Source organism: Triticum dicoccoides, chromosome 1A (assembly GCF_002162155.2).
Source record: "Triticum dicoccoides isolate Atlit2015 ecotype Zavitan chromosome 1A, WEW_v2.0, whole genome shotgun sequence".
NCBI lineage: Eukaryota > Viridiplantae > Streptophyta > Magnoliopsida > Poales > Poaceae > Triticum > Triticum dicoccoides.
The window spans coordinates 90,648,106-90,669,196 of NC_041380.1; the positions used below are offsets into that span (position 1 = coordinate 90,648,106).

The window sequence follows — 21,091 nt, forward strand, 5'->3', positions numbered from 1 at the left end:
CGTGCTTCCTTCCCGGGGCAGGGAGGCGGCGGCGGTGCAGCCCGACTTGGCTGCGGTCCGGCGGCAGGCGTGGTGACGGCGCCGTTCCTTGGCGGCGGGACAACGTGGCGGTGCTGGGTGGCCATCGACGCGCCCCCGGCCCAGATCTGGGCCCGACGGGCCCCATCTGGGCCCTAGTGGGCCGGGCCCCCGGCGTGGTCTCGTTGTATGCGGCGCGGTGAGGAGGAGGAGCGGCTCGGACATGGGGCGTCGGCGCCGACGGTGTGCCGGCAGCAGCGCGAAGGCGGGAGCTTTACGGGCCCACGAGGGCTCGGCCGGGCCTGTGGGCCTACGGGCCTGGTGTGCTCCTGCTATTGCGTCCGGACGGCTACCGTCGCTGACGGTGGAGGTGGGGCCCTCCCGCGTGCTGATGGTGCTGATGCCCTAGTCCCGGCTCTGATTCTTCGCCGTGCTGTCCTCACTTCGCGGTGCCGTGGTGAGACGGCGTGGAGGCCTCGTGACCGCGTTGGCGCATGGTGGTGGTTGGTTTGGTGGCGAGATCCGGAGCGCCCGAGGTGCGGGTTGGGATCGGGGGAAACCCCTGTCGGCGTGGCCGACTCCGGCGCGGTGGCGCCTGTGGGTGCCACCTGACCTTACGGGAGGGCGTCGGGTGCTACCCTTCCTCTCGCCTCGTCGTGTACCAGGGGAAACCCTTGGCAGCAGCGTCGTCATCGTCGCGTTCCTTCTTGGAGGTGTTGATTGGTGCCGGCGCTTCGGAGTCTTGGAGCCTAGTGGATGAGCCCGGTGGGCGCAGCGATCGCGAGGCTTCTTCGTTTTTGTTGATCCGCCGTTGTCGGCATTTGTTTCTTTTGCTCTTTCTCTGTTATTTCTTTTGGGCGTGACTGTGCTGCTTCCGCCCCAGCACCTATCCCTGTATGGTTCGGTTGGTTGCTTTGTATACAAAGCGGGGGGAAACCCTTTTTCGGTAATGATCTACTAGCTATGGGAGTGTAGAATTATTGGGGAAAAGTATGAATCGGGTCAGATATGAGTATAATTGGAGAGCAAGTAAGGATGTATGTATTGTCTATGAGCCATGATGGCAATAGGAATGAATCCAGAAATGCATAATGGTCTTCCCAGCCACATCCCGGCTGTTATATAGGAGAGGGGTTTAACCCAACAGTGAAAGTAAAAACGAGATGTGCTACAGTAAAATGATAAAGTCGATCTAGCGGTGACTACCAGTCGAAGACGCAGGAGTCACTGTGAACCGTTGGATCACCCGAAGCGGTATTGTAGGTCAAGCTACAGTTAACTGAACCCATCGGCGGTGTTAACTGAAGATATACCTTCAGTAACCTGGCAGCCTCGCGGACGCGTGCTCGTGGGACCACGGAGAGAGAGAGAGAGAGAGAGAGAGAGAGAGAGAGAGAGAGCTTCCATGGCCGGCGGCGATTGTTCTCCCGTGGCGGCGGCGGCTGCGGTGAGGAAGTGGGACCACGAAGAGTATCGGTTCCAGACGCCGGAGGAGGATTCCTTCGACCCGCGATTCAGCGAGTACGACCCCAAGCAGGGTTGTTTCATATACGTTCGCTACTTCTTCGACGGCGACAAACTCGACCTCGACGAGGAGTGTACGTTCCAATCCAATCCAATTCCCCTTATTCTAGTTCATGATTATGTTCGGTTGAACCTCTTTTGGAGGGGATTGAGGTGGATTTTGATCTATAGCGGATTTAATCCTCCCCAATCCACTCAAATCCCCTCCCCTTGCAACAGAACAAGCCCTTATCAATCCTTGTTGCCTTCGTTATGCATGTCTAGTTCATGAACACCAGTCAATCAGTATCACTTCGTTCGTCAAAATCAATCTGAAGGTTACTTTCACTTCCTACTCGATTTATTCAGAAGCAAAGGCAGCCACTTTCATATTTATTTGTCAATTAGGCTCGGTTTGGACACACACTACTTTTTTTTTAAAGAAGGAAGACCCCGGCCTCTGCATCGCATGCAGCCACTTTATTAATTATTCACAAAGACCTTACAAAATGGGCATCGCTAGGTGCCGGCGCACCTGCCGAACGTTTCGGCTGGTCCTACCGTAGCCGCTCGATCGGCCCCTCCCAAGCCGCTAGATCCTTATCCATCCAGGCCATCTTCTTCCCTCAGGCTCGCGAGAAAAGGACCGTCCGCATCTCATCAGCCCCGTGCGCTCTTCAGTGGCCATCCGCAACGCCGATCCCTACCCTCGCCGGCCGTCCCCGTCGCCGGTCCCCACCCTCGCCGGCCGTCCTCGTCGCCGGTCCCCACCCTTGCCGTCCGTCCTCGTCGCCGCCTCAACCCATGTAACAGCTGCACTAGTGGTTGCAGCTCTCGGCGGTGACGCTCGTAGCTTCGGTGGCGATGGCCGCAGCTCGCCGGCGTGCTTGCCGCTGCTCATGCCCGTCCAGTCGCAGCTCGCCGGTCACATACCTCGCGGTTGCAACCTCTCGCTCATCCCCGTTCCAGCAAAAAATTCAGCTTTGCTTCCGGCCAAAAAAATGCATTGCTGTTCGATGCAGCAAACCATGACTGCAGATGTAGCTGGATGCGACACCGGTCGTAGCAAAATCCAGGACCGCTTGTAGCATGTAGCATGAAACCCACTACTTCCATCCTCGCCAAATGTTGCTTGGACTACTCGTGGGTTGAAGCTTTTTTCAACTACAAATGAAGCTTATCCGTGAACGTTTGCAACTTTTTCCGTGGAGCAATGCCCGATTGAAAACTTTGTACATATTTTGGTTGAAGCTTTTTTCATCTAAGGTTGGAGCTTTTTTGGTAACGGTTGCAGCTTTTTCAGTTTGAAAGTGTTTGTACATTGAAAAGCTTCATCCATGTTCTCGAAAGTTGCAACCGGCGAGCGTGGTGACCGCGCCGGTTACAGATGATTGTAGCAAAATGAGAGGCTGATTGTAGCACAAACGCAATGTGGTTGTAGCAAAAAAAATGCCGGTGGTAGCCAAAAAAAACATCTTTGTCGCCGGCCCAACCCAGTCGCATCTCTGGCATGAATGGATGTAGCAAAAAATTTCGCCGGTCGTAGCAAAAACTGATGACGATTGCAGCAAAAACTCGTCTCCGCCGTCGCGGATTGTAGCTCCGCCATGAATGCATGTAGCAAAAAATGGTGCTGGTTCCAGCATGCCGCGACGCTGGTTCCAGCATGCGGCCGCCATGGTCGCAGCTCGCCGGTGGTGATTCTCCCACAGATGCATCTTCGCTGGGCTCCGGTTGCAGCTCCTTTTCCCACCCCCCATGTCGGAGCTTTTCAACAAGCAGTTTGTGGAGAAGGAGCTTGAAGACGACCACACGGGGAAGAAGATAACGGAGGGCAGAGTACGATGCATCAGATAAGATGAGAGAAAAATAAACAATCGTGATGGGCCTAGGACACGTGGGTGGGCCGAGGAAAGGAAAAACAAACAACGGAAAACGTGGATCGGGAGACATCCTAGCGCTAGATCCCTTCGCGATCGAGGGGCGCGCGAGCGACCGGCCGAAGCTTCGGCCGGTCCGCCGGTACGTAACGTTTCCCTTACAAAATAGTACATCAGTAAGTCTGAAGCCACCATCTTGGCAACTTCTGTCGCTACTTCTATCCACTTGATGAAGGGGTGCCGATAGTCCGAGCCTAATACCAAACAGACTTCGCACGTAAGCCTAACATCTAAAACCGGAGGCCCCAGCCAAGCCATATATCTGGTCTAGGGCACACACCAGTCCGGCGCACTCACAGAGGCCGCCGCCATCGTCTTCCACCGATCCATCTTCAGAGCAGGTACCGACGCCATGACCTTGCCAGATCTGCCATCGATGCCAGACAGCGGCATCCTCCTGCGCGAGTCCGTCTACACATGTCAAACACCGAGACTCCACTGCGCCACGCCGCCGAGATCCATAGTCGTCGATGCGTAAGATGAAACACCGCTCCACTAAAGATGTTATCCGCTGGTCCCTCGAGCCCGTGCACACCTCCAAGACTGACGTCCCCAAGGGGGAAACGACGCAAGAGAGCCGCTGTCATTCAATCTACCGATCTAGGGTTTCCCCGGGAAGTAACAGATAGAGGTCTGGAACTTCTCCACGGCGATGTCTTCAAGAAGAGAACGACACATAAGAGCGCCGCCATCGCCAGCCTTGCATCTAGCCGAGCGCAAGGTTTTCACCCAGATCTGTTCGAAGAACCTCCATCTAGTCTTGTGTATGGATCGCCGCCATCTCTACCGGGTTCTGAAAGTAGGATCCAGGCTGCCACCGCCTGACCAGCCAGCAGCCGCGCCGCGCGAGCAGCGGGGCTGCCCGCAAGCCCCAGCTGCGCCACCGGAGAGCCCTATAGCAGACCCCGCCGCCGGCCCAGGAGAGGACGACGCCTCGTATGCCCAGCAGCCACCGCCGTCAGCCCGTGCCGCCGCGCCCCACGCCCACGCCGCGCCGCCACTAGAAGAAAGCGTCCCACGCCGCCATCCTCGGGCAGGAGGAGAAGAAGGCCCCCCCCGCCGCCTAGGCCGAGCGGGCTTTGCCCGACGACCTGTGCCGGCGGCGGCGGCGAGGAGGGGCGAGAGTCGGCAGATCTGGGCTCCCCGCGGCCGCCCGCGGGGACGGCATGAGGAGAGGGACGAGGGGTCTGTTAGGAGGGACGAAGGGTCTGTTTCCCTCCGTTCCCAGTTATAAGATGTTCTAACCTTTTTCTGAATCGGATGTATGTAGATGTATTTTAGTGTGTTTGTTCACACATTTTAGTCCCTATGTAGTCCATGTTGAAATATAAAAAACATTTTCTAATTCGGAACAAATGTGGTAGTATATTACTATGCGAAAGATGAGAGCACAGCCTTTTTTTTGCATAAGATGAGAGCACAACCTATCTGGTTCGGTTTTCAATGGTTCTGTTCCAACCAATTTACACCTACACACATACTTGTCTTGTTACCCTCTTTGATTGATTGATATGCATTTTCTTCTCATTTGACAGCACCTGTTGGTCCCATGCGACATACTGGTAAAATCTTCAAAGAGGGGTTCCGGCTCAAAAACTCGGTCAATGTTGTGTCCATCAAGATTGTTTCCTCCGACTATGGCTACCCACTCAATGTCTACGGTACCATCATAGCCAGGGACAGTTTGGATCAAAAATGTGTCTATATATTCCGGCGCGACCAGGATGATTGCCAGCTCATCACCTCAAAGGTATTACTGCCATTTGCCTCATAGCTACAGACACATACTACAATTTATCAATGTGTATTTTCTTGTACTGGTACTTTCTCATTTCAGTCCTCTGATTTACAAAAAAATTGGTGATTTTCTGACGAGAAATTTTGACAATTTCTATAAATGATTATTTCTGAATGTTGTATATTAGTAATCCATATTTGGGTTTTGTATGTTATACTTGAATAACGGCTCTGGTTTTGTATCTGTTCCATATGATGTTTGATTTTAACGATACTTGTCTTGTAGGGTATAGTGTTAGGAGCCAGGGGTTTATCACTTGCGTGCCTCAGTTTATGGCACTACAGCAATCTGCACAATAAGAAAAGAAAGTACAAAAAATACATGACCATAGATGTAGCATAATTTTTCTGAGTCTAATTACCTTGTTTCGTCATTCAGAACATAGCTAAAAATGAACCCCGAAGCAAGGGTAATTCAATCAATCCTAGAAACAAGCTCCTGGAATTTATCTATTTAAATTGGTCTTGCAGGATGATTCATTAATTTTGACTGGCCCAAAGAGAGGATTCATGGTGTGCGATGATATATTCTTCGAAATCAACCTGAAGGTGAAGGATGTGCATGGGAGGACTGTCGATGATGATAGACTCAGTAAAGGATTGATCGAGGTGGATGCTATCCGCAGGCTGGAATTTAGTCCCAGATATGTGGTTGATACGGAAACACTTGTCAGCATGCACAGCATATTGGATTTGAACTATACATTCATTACAAGGTCGGTGGAGGGCACTGTTGAGATCAAGATCCTTGAGGGACCTGATGAATTCCATGGGAAGATTGTCGCTTCCACTACCAGCATTCCATGCGACATTGTGCTACATGATAGCAAAGTGAGTGGTGCGCTAACTCCAGGTGACAGTGGAGTCCTACAAATGGCGCGGCGCGTAGTAGGAGTCTCTGTGGATGAGATGCTGGTGTTGACTGTTGCTGCTGATGTCGGTGATGATGAGTTATCTGCCCGCACTGTTCAGTTTACTCCAAGGCGCAATGGTTACAATGATGAGAGTATTACCTGCGGGGACTACAAGTTGCTTCTGAAGGTCACTTGGTCGATTGTGTATTTCTGATGTAACTCTTAGTTATTCAGTCGTGGTAGTCTGCCAGATTCTCTAGATACTTTGGATGCAATGAAGTTTCATTATGAGAACCAGTTATAGTACATGCTAAAACAATATATGTGTTCCAGCGCGTATTGTATCTATTCTGACTCTTCTGGCTGATATAAGCTAGTTTTACTGGAACTGCTTGTGGTACATGCATGAAATTTAAGACTCTTGTAGTATTCACGTCAGCATACTCAGGTTTACTCGGAGTAAAATTAGAAACTATCCCCAAAACTTTGACATCCTAAAAGTAATGTCTATACAAAGTTGTTCGCCTTGTCTATATAAGACGTTTTTAGTTCAAATTGAACTGCAAAAACGTCTTATATTTTGGTACAGAGGTAGTGGTAAACAGTATGTATTATCTATAAGATTTTAAGACCTGTGTTAGAATTGGATCGCCTCTTTGAATATGTTGCAAGTTCAATGTCTATGAAGAGTTGAAGACTATACGGACGCAATGTAGTATATATTCTATTGCACTAAGCACCTTTATTATTATTTTTGGTTAGAATCAAGACTCAGTAAAAGCTTTCAGTTCTTTTGATACTTCCTCTATGTATCCAACTTGGATGTGCATTATTGTGCTAAGGAAGTAGTTCTGAATAGTATCAAATCCAAACCTATAGCAGAATTTACCCCTTTTTAATATCTTAAAATACGTTCTTTTTAAGAATTTTTGCAACTTTCGAATGCGTTTTTTGGTGCCACTACTACATCCAATATGCACCCCACCCCTTCGAGAGCGCCCAACCGCCCACTGGATGAACAGCATTCCCAGTGATTGCAAAGCCTGATTCATCATTTTCTTCATGCACTACACATTAATTAGAAGAAGCAAATTCTGGTTGAGCAAATATTTGACAATGAATACGTCAATGGTTTTATATATGGTTTCATCTGCTGTGTTTGGATATCCAGGAAAAAAAATTACAGTTCTACAAATGCTTGGTTTGATCAATGGACAAAGCAATATGCACTTCAGAGCAACAAGACTTACTATCTTCAGGAGGTGTTTCAGGCTTTCAGCTAATTAGAACATAATACACATGGATCTCTTCAACAGCTCGCAGTGGGGTTCTAGTCTTTTATCCATCTCCGTTTTCCTAGGATGCCCTTGCCTCGCCATATAAAACCGGCCATAAACCCAGCTTCTTCTACGTCCAGGCAAAGATCTCTGCAAGGCAATGTCGAAAGATGAAGATATGTCATGCCTGTTTTACACTGTCACAAAATCTACATGTAGAACTGCAAAATTCATGAAAACTTGCAAATCTGAATTTAGACTCCTTTGCTGAAATAGTGTATTGATTTTGAGTGCCAAATATGGCGTAGGGGAAGGGCCTGAATGTGCATCTCTACCACTCTATCAGTGAAGAAAGTGCACGGAATGGCTGTCGAGTTCGCCACAATGCAACAACTTGATGTATGCTTGGTGTCTTACACTGTCAAGTTGATAATAGCAACATACTGTATGTGAAACACTGCAGCCCTTGTGTCTTACCAAGCATAATTCAGATTATGAAACAGTGTCAAGTTACATTGCTAATCATAATTGACTAGAAACATTACATTGCTGATCATAAGTGACTACAAGTCTACAACCTTACAAGCTGCTGTATCAACTTTGACAAACAAGACGGCCGAGGTCTTCTGCTTCTTGAAAACTTGCAAATCTGAATTTGGACTCCCTTACTATTTTGAAATTTTCATCCAAGCATTTGTGCTGCAATAGTGTATTTATTTTTAGGGTCAAATATGGCATAAGTGACTACAACCATTATATTGCTATAAGCATAACTGACTACAACCATTACATTGCTGATCATAACTTCATAAGTGACTAGCACAACCTTTCAAGCTGTTGTAGCAGACTAGTATCAACTATGTATGACAAACAAGACGGCCGAGGTCTTCCGCTTCTCGATCCACCATGGCGACGCCGGCCTCCAGCCGTGCGAGCACGCGTTCGTCCTCGAGCAGCTCCGGGGTGAAGAGGCTCTTCCAGCCGGCGCACCACGCCGCGGCCTCCCCCGACGACGGCCTCGCGGACCGCAGCCAGTGACGCAGCGCGCCCTCCCATTTGCCGAAAAACTCCTGCTCCAGGATCGACACCACGTCGTCGGTGCGCACGAGAGGCGTCCACGACATCACCTCGCGGAACTTAGTGTCGCGCTGCTTCGGGGGTGTGATCTTCAGCTGTTGCAGCCATCGTGTGAGCCTGGGCAGGACGTGACGCCGGCAGAAGATCTCCCAATGCGTCGGGTCCAGGTAGTCTTTCCATGGGGAGATGACGTCGTAGCAGCCGCCGCTGATCTTGCTCTCCACGGTGCCGTAGAGGCTCTCCGGCAAGTGTCCGATCAAGGGGATCCACGGGCGTAGCCAGTGGTCGCAGCCCGGGCTCCACAACGGCTCCCACTCTCGCGCTTTCACGGCGATCCTCGGCGTGAGCACCTGCTCCACGATGTGCTGCACGGCGCAAGCAGGCAGCGCGGCCCTCCACGCCCCCAGCGCACGCTTCTTCCCCCGGAGCACCTCCTCGGACTCGGCGATCGCCGCCAGCGCCTCCGCCGTCTCCGCGCTGTCGTCGCCTTGAAGCTTCACGTCGCGCAGCAGCACAAGGGTCCTCTCGTAGCAGTCCCGTTCGAGGCGCAGGGCCCGTGAGACCGCCGCCGACTCGTGCCACTCGTCTGGGGATGGCGATGACGGCGCCGGCGCGCCATGCAGGCCGTTCTTGTACGTCTTCTCGCGGTGGCCGATGCCGGCGGTGGAGCAATGCTGGACGGCCTTTATAGGGGCGATGATGCCTTGGCCGTGCGCGCCAGGCCCGAGCCTTGCTTGTAGTTCCACAGCCGCATCATCTTGGCCACCGGCGCGGTGGTGCGCGCGAGGCTGCCCGGCATCTTCAACGGGTACGACGAGTCGTCGTCCTCGTCGAGCAGCGCTGCGGTGAAGCTGCGCTTCAGGAGCGCCATGCCGCCGATCGACGTTGCCAGGCGATCAAGGACCAAACAGGGAACGTCGCTGCTTGGAACTGGCCGGCGTGCTGTTCCTTCTGCTGATCGGTGCCTATGCTGTGCTATGAGAGTTTCATATATCATACATTGATACGCAACATTATATAGCTAGTAGGCAGGCTGTTAGTAGAAGCTAAGCAATCGACACCGTTTTGGAGACGAGCCCTTGAACGCGTTTCCAATTCCGACAAAGCGTCTTATTTGCTGAGATAACTACTCTGCATAATACACCAAAATTTTCCATACATATGCGCGAGCACTTTTCGGTACATAGACGGTGGAACGGGGGCTCACAACGAACTTTTGATCTTCGTAAGGCCCACCGCGCGACTTCATCCTGTCCGGTGCATCCGTTTGAGGTAGAACGGATGAATAGCGCGGCCCAACGCGCGGCCCCAAACGGACAAATGTTCAGATTCCGTTCGTTTTTGACCCATTCCTGGTCCAAACTTGCGTCGAGTTTGGGGTGAAACGGACATCACGCAGAGAATTGTGACGCCTGGATAATTAAGCTACAGTAATTCCCTGCTAATGATGCCACGTCACCAGGGTTACTGTTGTTAACCTCACGTTAGTTCAAAAACAGATTCAAAATTCTAATTCAAAATATGGCAAACCACAAAAGTTTTCGAACATCAAAACTAAATTGTTCGGGTTGTGTCAAATAATGCATAAGTAATTATGATGGAGGACCACGTTTTTATAAAGTGTTTAAATGCTCTAATATAAATAAAATAGGATCAATCAAAATGATTTAAATGCCATTACTAATTAATAAAGTATCAAACTAAATTATATGGGGACTAGACTTTTGGTGGCAGTGCAGCTTATTGCATAGTATTTATATGTCAAGGCTCCACTTTTTACAAAAGTCATTTGGTTCAAGTTTTAGATGGAAAACAGGAGGTAATTAAAAGAAACAAAAAAAAGAAAAGGGCAAAACAGAAAATAAAACAAGAGAAAAGGAAAACCCCCTCCCCTGGGCCAAGGCCCAGCTGGCCAGGCCAGGCCAGCCCACTCCCCACGTCGCCTCCTCCTCTGTTCACAGAGGGGGTCGTGGGCAGAGCCGATGCCCGCCACGGCACCGGCCGACGTCGTGGCGGCCATCCGGCCGGCGACCCCGGCCTACAAGACCCCGGTGCCCCTCCCTCTAACCCTAGCCCTAGATCCCCCTCGCTCGCGCTCTCCCCACAGCCTCTCGCTCACCCCTCCCCCTATCTCTGTTTTGACGGCCGGGCGGGACGTCACCACGCCGTCGTCAAGCCCGCGGCCACCGGCCACCGCTCGCCGCACCGACGAGTTCAGGAGGATCGCCATCGTCGACCTCGTCCATCCAGAGCGTCAAATCGAGCGGAGCCGCACCGATTCGCCGCCATCAATCTCGTCTTCAACATCCTGCACCGACGGCCGCCGTCGTCGATTCGCTCGACCCCGACCGTCCCCAGCCTCCCCGACCACGTCCCCGGCTCCTTGGTGAGCTTCTTCTCCGGATTCCCCCTTCCTCAGCCTTGATTTGGTCGCCGTTTGCCGTCCCGAGCTCATCCGAGTCCGCTTGTACGCGTACGTACGTACGTGAGTATTTGCTCGCGCTGCTCCTGCTGCCGCCACACGCGGCCGCGCCGCGCCCGCCTGCGTCTACTGCTGCTCTTGCCGCGCGCCTCCCAACTGCTGCTGCTCGTGGCCGTTGCCTCATGTGTTGCCGTTGCTGCCGCTAAAACTCTGTTCCTGCTGCCTGCTGCTCGTTTTGGCCATGACCACTGTTGGAGAATCCTATTCTACCGCCTGCTCGTACGTGAATACTTACCTGGTCATCTGGTCATACTGCGTGTATACTACTAGATTAGTGGAGTTTGTTATGGTGTTAGTTGGCCTCACCTGCGTGTGCATGGGTTGTATATATGTACACTCGTGATGTATCAGTGTGCTGCGTGGTGTGTGTGCGTGTGTACTCTTAGTGTGTGGCCGACCCCATTAGAAAAAAATAATAATAATAAAGTAAATAATTAGTGGCTTAATTAATTAAATGATTAGTAATTAGTTAATTAGCCTAATCACATTAACAGTGAGGCCTGTAGCTTAGTTAGTCTAATCAGTAAATAAATACACTGTTAATTAAAGCAGGGGCACTGACATGTGAGGTCTGACCCATTTGACCAGTCAACGGTCCAGTCAAACTAAGACTGGATAGTTGACCAGGTCCAGCTGTCAGCCCCTAAGCACACTATGGGTACACGCTTTGGGTAACCATTGCATTTAGGTTTAATGAGTTTGAATTATTAATAATTAAAATAAATTCAGGAATTGTTTAAAAAAAATTTGAAAATTAATATAAAATAAACCGTAAGTCAGATGAAAATACTTTGTACATGAAAGTTGCTCAGAACGGCGAGACGAATCTGGATACGCAACCCGTTCGTCCGCCACGCATCCCTAGCATAGCAAACACGCAACTTTCTCCCTCCGGTTCGTTTGTCCGAAAACACGGAACACCGGGGATAATTTCCCGGATGTTTCCCCCCTTCACCGGTACCACCTCGTACCGCGTTAGGGCACCCCTAGCATCACGCTTTGTCATGTCATGCATCGTCATGCAATTGTTTGCATTATATTTATTGTTTCTTCCCCCTCTTCTTTCGCTAGACACCGAGACCGACGCCGCTGCTACCCAGTACGACTACGGTGTTGACGACCCCTCTCTCTTGCCAGAGCAACCAGGCAAGCCCCCCCTTTGATCACGAGATATCGCCTACTCTTCTCTATACTGCTTGCATTAGAGTAGTGTAGCATGTTACTGCTTTCCGTTATTCCTATCCTGATGCATAGCCTGTCCTTGCTACTACTATTGTTACCATTACCTGCTATCCTACTGCTTAGTATAGGATGCTAGTGTTCCATCAGTGGCCCTACACTCTTGTCCGTCTGCCATGCTATACTACTGGGCCGTGATCACTTCGGGAGGTGATCACGGGCATATACTATATACTTTACACAATTACATTACTTATGATACTGTTCGGAGATGGGGGCTGAAGGGGAAGGTGGCTCCATCCCGGTAGAGGTGGGCCTGGGTTCTCGACGGCCCCCGACTGTTACTTTGAGGCGGGGCGACAGGGCAGGTTGAGACCACCTAGGAGAGAGGTGGGCTTGGCCCTGGTCGGCGTCCGTGGTTATTTCAGAATAACACGTTTAACGAGATCTTGGTATTTGATCTGAGTCTGGCTACTGGCCTATACGCACTAACCATCTACGCGGGGACAGTTATGGGCACTCGATGTCGTGGTATCAGCCGAAGCCTTCGTGACGTCAGCGACTGAGTGGCGCGCGTCGGATTGGACCGTAATCCTGCTCTTGTATTAAGGGGGCTAGTTCTGCTTCCGGCCGCGTTCGCAACGTGCAGGTGTGCAAAGGGCGATGGGCCCAGACCCCTGCGCCATAGGAATTAGACCCGCGTGTTGACCTCTCTGTTGTGCCTAGGTAGGGCTGCGACGTGTTGATCTTCCGAGGCCGGGCATGACCCAGGAAAGTGTGTCCGGCCAAATGGGATCGAGCGTGATGGGTTATGTGGTGCACCCCTGCAGGGAAGTTAATCTATTCGAATAGCCGTGATCTTAGGTAACAGGACGACTTGGAGTTGTACCTTGACCTTATGACAACTAGAACTGGATACTTAATAAAACACACCCTTTCAAGTGCCAGATACAACCGGTGGTCGCTCTCTCACAGGGCGACGAGGGGAGGATCATCGGTTAGGATTATGCTACATGATGATACTTGGAGGACTTCAGTCTATTCTCATCTACATGCTGCAAGACGGAGGCTGCCAGAAGCGTAGTCTTCGAAAGGACTAGCTATCCCCCTTATCCCGGCTTTCTGCAGTTCAGTCCACATATAATAGCCTTATTCCAGTTGATACCAATGCATACATATGTAGTGTAGCTCCTTGCTTGCGAGTACTTTGGATGAGTACTCAGGGTTGCTTTCTCCTTCCCTTCCCTCTATCCTTTCTACCTGGTTGTCGCAACCAGATGCTGGAGCCCAGGAGCCAGACGCCATCGTCGACGACGACTCCTACTACACCGAGGTGCCTACTACTACGTGCTGCCCACTGACGACGACCAGGAGTAGTTAGGAGGATCCCAGGTAGGAGGCCTGCGCCTCTTTCGATCTGTATCCCAGTTTGTGCTAGCCTCCTTAAGGCAAACTTGTTCTCTTATGTCTGTACTCAGATATTGTTGCTTCCGCTGACTCGTCTATGATCGAGCTCTTGTTTTCGAGCCTTCGAGGCCCCTGGCTTGTAATATGATGCTTGTATGACTTATTTTATTTGTAGAGTTGTGGTGTGATATCGTCCCGTGAGTCCTTGATCTTGATCGTACACATTTGCGTGCATGATTAGTGTACGGTCAAATCGGGGGTGTCACAAGTTGGTACCAGAGCCGACTGCCTGTAGGAATCCCCCTTCCACCCTTCTTGGCCGAAGTCGAGTCTAGATATTACAAAACTTTTACTAACATGGATGTGCGCCTTACGGGCTCACGTCGCCATTGGGTGGTATTAGGATCTTTTACTCCTCGATCTTTACTCTGGGACTCTGAGCTCTCTTCTATTCAGGTTAAGTGATTTTGTTAAAAACAAAACTAACTTTAGGTTCTCGCAAGTACTTTCTCTCGGAGAGCCCCTCACTTCAGATAATCACCTGCTGCACTAGAAGATTCCGAAGTTACTCTACGCTGTTCTCTCGAGTCTTTGTACCATCGCATTTGCAATTTCCTTCCACCGTCAACCCCTATGAAAACTGCATACACTTTCCATTCATACAATCATTCCCCGTTGATCTTGTTATTACAAGATGTCCCAAAATACTCTTTGTTGTCCCGAGAATCCTTTGAGCTCACTGCGTTGCAGTTCCTTGCCACCTGAATACCCCTACGGATAATTTCTCGCCCTTATCGAGTATCCGCTCATCCCCAGTTGTTCATGTGTTTCACAATTGTCTTCGAAATACTATTCGATCCTTCAAAATTCCTCAGTAGCTTATTGCTCTGCAATACTTGTCTGCTTGCATTATGGATGCTTTCCATATGTCTGGCAATATTCGTTAGTATCCTTAGACCCCGTCATTTTGATCCTATTGATTCAACATGAGTGCGAATGCACGCAATCGTCAGTTGATCCTTTTAAATTATCCTTCCGGCTCAGGCGTCATTTTGAACATGAGCTTGTTCTCGACCAATCTATTTGCCGTCAATTTTACCCTTAGGTCTATTGAATTTATCCATCCTTGATCAGAGCGTTTGCTTCTGATCCTTTGATTTGGAAGTCATATTTCCTTTGCATTTGAGCTTGGAATTAGTCAGTTGTTTCTATAATCTAAGGCCCTTGCCTTGATTCTTCCTCTGGTTGTGTGCCGATGCTCACATCAGCTCGTTATGAACCATCAAGTCCTTTGTTGAAGTATCATCTGACAGTGTCCTTCGTATACAAAAACCTCGAGAAGTTCTTTTCGGGATACATAATACCATTGGTAAATCCCGTTCTCTGATTTGGCCAACCATGCTCTACTTTCGAGCTGGTGATATTTACTATTGAAGCTTGTGGTATATGTTTCCACGATACCCTGACGGGTTGAACCTATGCCTTCCTTAATATGTGTGAACCCAAAAGTTTTCATGGCTCATACTCCTCTGGTAATTCACCAGGTAGGTTTTGACACTGAGGTCATCTTTATATAGAGCAGTGAATGAAAGGTTATGCATTGAAGAAGTGGGAGTCGACCTTGAACTTTGTGTTCATGCCCATGGACACGATGTAGATCTTATCATTAAAGCTTCTCTTAAATTAGATTATTCCTTTCGTATAAGTTCATCTTATATCCGGGATCTGGCCTTTTGCAATCGTGGTTCCGACCATGTTCTCCTTTAAATACCATTTCGCGTGCAAGTTTAAGCGCTTGTCTTCTGTAGAGCAATACCCCAGTCCAACCTCTACTTTGATCTGTCATCGAGTATTACCCCCTCTGGTATCTCGAGATTATCACGGAACTGCATAACTTCTTGTGAGTTCTTCTTCAAGTATTATTTGACTTTCGCTGCATCATCATTTGACTTGATGTCATCGCTGACCGATTACATCTTCATGAAATCTCTCGACAAATGTGTTGTGGTCATCAGCAACATCCTGAGCTCTTCTAGGATATCAATCAAATTCATGATGAGAATTACCATCCTTGCCCCTCGATGATTGTGTTATCATCGACAACATTCTTGCCTTCCCGCAACACAAACGTGTTCATGTTATGATTGCAACTTGTTGTCCAGCTTGTATGACGTTCCACCTTGAAGTATTAATGTCCTTTATGACAAGGATGTTGTGAGGATTGCTCCACCTCTTAAGAATTCTTGGTATATTGATGCTTCTCACCATCACCATTCTTTCTTGGTCTCCGTGTTGTTTCTAACCGGAATACCAACAAATGGTCTGTGATGTGTAAATTCTAAACTTCTAGCAACCCTATTGCTTTGAGGTTATTGGTCTACAGTTTCATTCTAAGTCTATTGCTTATTGAATCATCATTCGAACATTGATCGTGCTACCTAGTCTAGATTCCTGGGTGCACCCTTCTATCATTGTTCAGTCGTGTATGTTTCCCTCGAGCATACATCATTATATCATTTGATCCGACAAATGATATTTCCTTGTTCACATAATTGTGGAAATCAATCCTTTGGAAATCTCGATGATTTGTTGCTGAGCCTATTAGCCACCTCCTCATCCTCTCCTTGGTTTACTATTGAACTCTTGTGTCGGAACTCCCTCCCATAGTTCAATTCCCGAGAATCTTACAATGTCATCTCGACAATTTGTGTTGCACCTTTCTTCTCAGGTATCCTGAGTCTGAGTTATCTTGACACCCATCACATTTGAATCTCGGTCAGATATGATGGTTGGAATATATTTCCAAGAGTTATAACATTGGTCTTTCATGACCCGGTAAGGTGATGTCATTCCTAGCACACTTGACCGAAGGGCCTAGTGTTAAAGTTTCCTTTTTAACAAGATTAACCATTTTTCCATGATGAAATTGAATGCCTTGTTTAATAAGTTTATCCTGATGGATCCTTTGTGTATCCAAAGTCTGACCTTTGCTTGAAGACCATGTCAATACTGTCTCGAAGCTTGTCTGTGGTACACCGATTTTCAACAAGAACATTGAATCGAAATGCCAAATGTTTCCTGCTCTATTATCCAAACACCGTTGTATGGATAATGTCATGAAAATATCTCTCCCCTACCTAAAGAGTTTTCTACGTTATATCCTGTCATGGATATCATGCTCAGCTTGTCCTTGGGAAGGATATACCCTTGAAATATGTTGAAATATGTGTTTAAACACATTTTTCTTTCCATTGTTCTGATTAAATAGGATAGACACTTTTCCCTTTCCATTGGTTTGTTTAAACCCTTTCTATGATCTATATGATATAAGCAGTAATAATTCCTGCTTGTGCAAACACCTTGGTGTACAACTCTGTCAGTAAGACCCTGTTGCTATTGTTGATGACATTCCGGTAGCCACCGATGGACGGGAATTTTGCCTATTGGTCCGCCTTGTTTTCGACGAGCAGGAAAATGGTTCTCTTCGTCCCTCGCCCTTGGTACCGACGTTGTTGCCGACATAATCGACGAGCCACCCTCTGACATGCCTTGCTTACATGATCGTGCAAGACGTCATCCCTCTTCCTACTTTTAACCCACATGGTGGACCCATAACCCACAGTTCCACAAGATCGAAACCTGACTCACCTGTACAATCCTGTTTCTAATGGTTATTCCCATGCTTGGCTTTGTATTTAACTCACGGGCCACCTTCCTAGTGCTCTATTCTGGTATCAGACGCTATACTTACTCTCGCTGCTGTGAACCCCTTTCTCACTCTGGTTCGGACTTCGAGCAACTATCTATCTGCTTGGAACCTCTTATTGTACCTTTGAACCTCACTCTCGATGTGTTTTATTTGTTCAACTCGAGAGGTACTCATATACTCATTCATGGGTTAATCCCAGATTATTACCCTTATAGCATTCTGTCGTTGCCGATCTACCCCGTTACCTATTCGTAAGTACGATGAAGATCCCGAAGAAAGGATGTCGACTTCATCATGATGACCGGCAGCAAAGGAATGAAGACATCAATGTAATGGATCAACCTCTTCGAGAAGAGCAACTATGACCGAGAAGAATCGTTAGAATTTCGTAACCAGAACTTTCCCCCTTACTCCCGGTCCTAAATCTCGGGACGAGATTTCTTATAGTGGAGGAGAATTGTGACGCCCGGATAATTAAGCTACAGTAATTCCCTGCTAATGATGCCACGTCACCAGGGTTACTGTTGTTAACCTCACGTTAGTTCAAAAACGGATTCAAAATTCTAATTCAAAATATGGCAAACCACAAAAGTTTTCGAACATCAAAACTAAATTGTTCGGGTTGTGTCAAATAATGCATAAGTAATTATGATGGAGGACCACGTTTTTATAAAGTGTTTAAATGCTCTAATATAAATAAAATAGGATCAATCAAAATGATTTAAATGCCATTACTAATTAATAAAGTATCAAACTAAATTATATGGGGACTAGACTTTTGGTGGCAGTGCAGCTTATTGCATAGTATTTATATGTCAAGGCTCCACTTTTTACAAAAGTCATTTGGTTCAAGTTTTAGATGGAAAACATGAGGTAACTAAAAGAAACAAAAAAAGAAAAGGGCAAAACAGAAAATAAAACAAGAGAAAAGGAAAACCCCCTCCCCTGGGCCAAGGCCCAGCTGGCCAGGCCAGGCCAGCCCACTCCCCACGTCGCCTCCTCCTCTGTTCACAGAGGGGGTCGTGGGCAGAGCCGATGCCCGCCACGGCACCGACCGACGTCGTGGCGGCCATCCGGCCGGCGACCCCGGCCTACAAGACCCCGGTGCCCCTCCCTCTAACCCTAGCCCTAGATCCCCCTCGCTCGCGCTCTCCCCACAGCCTCTCGCTCACCCCTCCCCCTCTCTCTGTTTTGACGGCCGGGCGGGACGTCACCACGCCGTCGTCAAGCCCGCGGCCACCGGCCACCGCTCGCCGCACCGACGAGTTCAGGAGGATCGCCATCGTCGACCTCGTCCATCCAGAGCGTCAAATCGAGCGGAGCCGCACCGATTCGCCGCCATCGATCTCGTCTTCAACATCCTGCACCGACGGCCGCCGTCGTCGATTCGCTCGACCCCGACCGTCCCCAGCCTCCCCGACCACGTCCCCGGCTCCTTGGTGAGCTTCTCCTCCGGATTCCCCCTTCCTCAGCCTTGATTTGGTCGCCGTTTGCCGTCCCGAGCTCATCCGAGTTCGCTTGTACGCGTACGTACGTACGTGAGTATTTGCTCGCGCTGCTCCTGCTGCCGCCACACGCGGCCGCGCCGCGCCCGCCTGCGTCTACTGCTGCTCTTGCCGCGTGCCTCCCAACTGCTGCTGCTCGTGGCCGCTGCCTCATGTGTTGCCGTTGCTGCCGCTAAAACTCTGTTCCTGCTGCCTGCTGCTCGTTTTGGCCATGACCACTGTTGGAGAATCCTATTCTACCGCTTGCTCGTACGTGAATACTTACCTGGTCATCTGGTCATACTGCGTGTATACTACTAGATTAGTGGAGTTTGTTATGGTGTTAGTTGGCCTCACCTGCGTGTGCATGGGTTGTATATATGTACACTCGTGATGTATCAGTGTGCTGCGTGGTGTGTGTGCGTGTGTACTCTTAGTGTGTGGCCGACCCCATTAGAAAATAATAATAATAATAAAGTAAATAATTAGTGGCTTAATTAATTAAATGATTAGTAATTAGTTAATTAGCCTAATCACATTAACAGTGAGGCCTGCAGCTTAGTTAGTCTAATCAGTAAATAAATACACTGTTAATTAAAGCAGGGGCACTGACATGTGAGGTCTGACCCATTTGACCAGTCAACGGTCCAGTCAAACTAAGACTGGATAGTTGATCAGGTCCAGCTGTCAGCCCCTAAGCACACTATGGGTACACGCTTTGGGTAACCATTGCATTTAGGTTTAATGAGTTTGAATTATTAATAATTAAAATAATTTCAGGAATTGTTTAAAAAAATTTGAAAATTAATATAAAATAAACCGTAAGTCAGATGAAAATACTTTGTACATGAAAGTTGCTTAGAACGGCGAGACGAATTCGGATACGCAGCCCGTTCGTCCGCCACGCATCCCTAGCATAGCAAACACGCAACTTTCTCCCTCCAGTTCGTTTGTCCGAAAACGCGGAACACTGGGGATAATTTCCCGGATGTTTCCCCCCTTCACCGGTACCACCTCGTACCGCGTTAGGGCACCCCTAGCATCACGCTTTGTCATGTCATGCATCGTCATGCAATTATTTGCATTATATTTATTGTTTTTCCCCCTCTTCTTTCGCTAGACACCGAGACCGACGCCGCTGCTACCCAGTACGACTACGGTGTTGACGACCCCTCTCTCTTGCCAGAGCAACCAGGCAAGCCCCCCTTTGATCACCAGATATCGCCTACTCTTCTCTATACTGCTTGCATTAGAGTAGTGTAGCATGTTACTGCTTTCCGTTATTCCTATCCTGATGCATAGCCTGTCCTTGCTACTACTGTTGTTACCATTACCTGCTATCCTACTGCTTAGTATAGGATGCTAGTGTTTCATCAGTGGCCCTACACTCTTGTCCGTCTGCCATGCTATACTACTGGGCCGTGATCACTTCGGGAGGTGATCACGGGCATATACTATATACTTTACACAATTACATTACTTATGATACTGTTCGGAGATGGGGGCTGAAGGGGCAGGTGGCTCCATCCCGGTATCGGTGGGCCTGGGTTCCCGACGGCCCCCGACTGTTACTTTGAGGCGGGGCGACAGGGCAGGTTGAGACCACCTAGGAGAGAGGTGGGCCTGGCCCTGGTCGGCGTCCGTGGTTATTTCAGAATAACACGTTTAACGAGATCTTGGTATTTGATCTGAGTCTGGCTACTGGCCTATACGCACTAACCATCTACGCGGGGACAGTTATGGGCACTCGACGTCGTGGTATCAGCCGAAGCCTTCGTGACGTCAGCGACTGAGTAGCGCGCGCCGGATTGGACCGTAAGCCTGCTCTTGTATTAAGGGGGCTAGTTCTGCTTCCGGCCGCGTTCACAACGTGCAGGTGTGCAAAGGGCGACGGGCCCAGACCCCTGCGCCATAGGAATTAGACCGGCGTGCTGACCTCTCTGTTGTGCCTAGGTAGGGCTGCGACATGTTGATCTTCCGAGGCCGGGCATGACCCAGGAAAGTGTGTCCGGCCAAACGGGATCGAGCGTGTTGGGTTATGTGGTGCACCCCTGTAGGGAAGTTAATCTATTCGAATAGCCGTGATCTTCGATAACAGGACGACTTGGAGTTGTACCTTGACCTTATGACAGCTAGAACTGAATACTTAATAAAACACACCCTTTCAAGTGCCAGATACAACCGGTGGTCGCTCTCTCACAGGGCGACGAGGGGAGGATCATCAGTTAGGATTATGATATGTGATGATACTTGGAGGACTTCAGTCTATTCTCATCTACATGCTGCAAGACGGAGGCTGCCAGAAGCGTAGTCTTCGAAAGGACTAGCTATCCCCCCTTATCCCGGCTTTCTGCAGTTCAGTCC

General features: G+C 49.1%; 1 protein-coding gene and 1 pseudogene across 1 annotated transcript; one reads left to right on the forward strand and one right to left on the reverse strand.

The window, feature by feature from the left end:
• Nucleotides 1-1,383: 1,383 nt before the first annotated feature.
• Nucleotides 1,384-6,500, forward strand: LOC119364841. Its single transcript, XM_037630402.1, has 3 exons — nucleotides 1,384-1,616; nucleotides 4,997-5,211; nucleotides 5,730-6,500. Exons 1-3 carry the CDS (start codon nucleotides 1,424-1,426, stop codon nucleotides 6,324-6,326), a joined length of 1,005 nt encoding a protein of 334 aa, XP_037486299.1. The 5' UTR covers nucleotides 1,384-1,423; the 3' UTR covers nucleotides 6,327-6,500.
• A 1,746-nt stretch (nucleotides 6,501-8,246) lies between these two features.
• On the reverse strand, nucleotides 8,247-9,413 carry LOC119267691 (annotated as a pseudogene).
• Nucleotides 9,414-21,091: the final 11,678 nt, after the last annotated feature.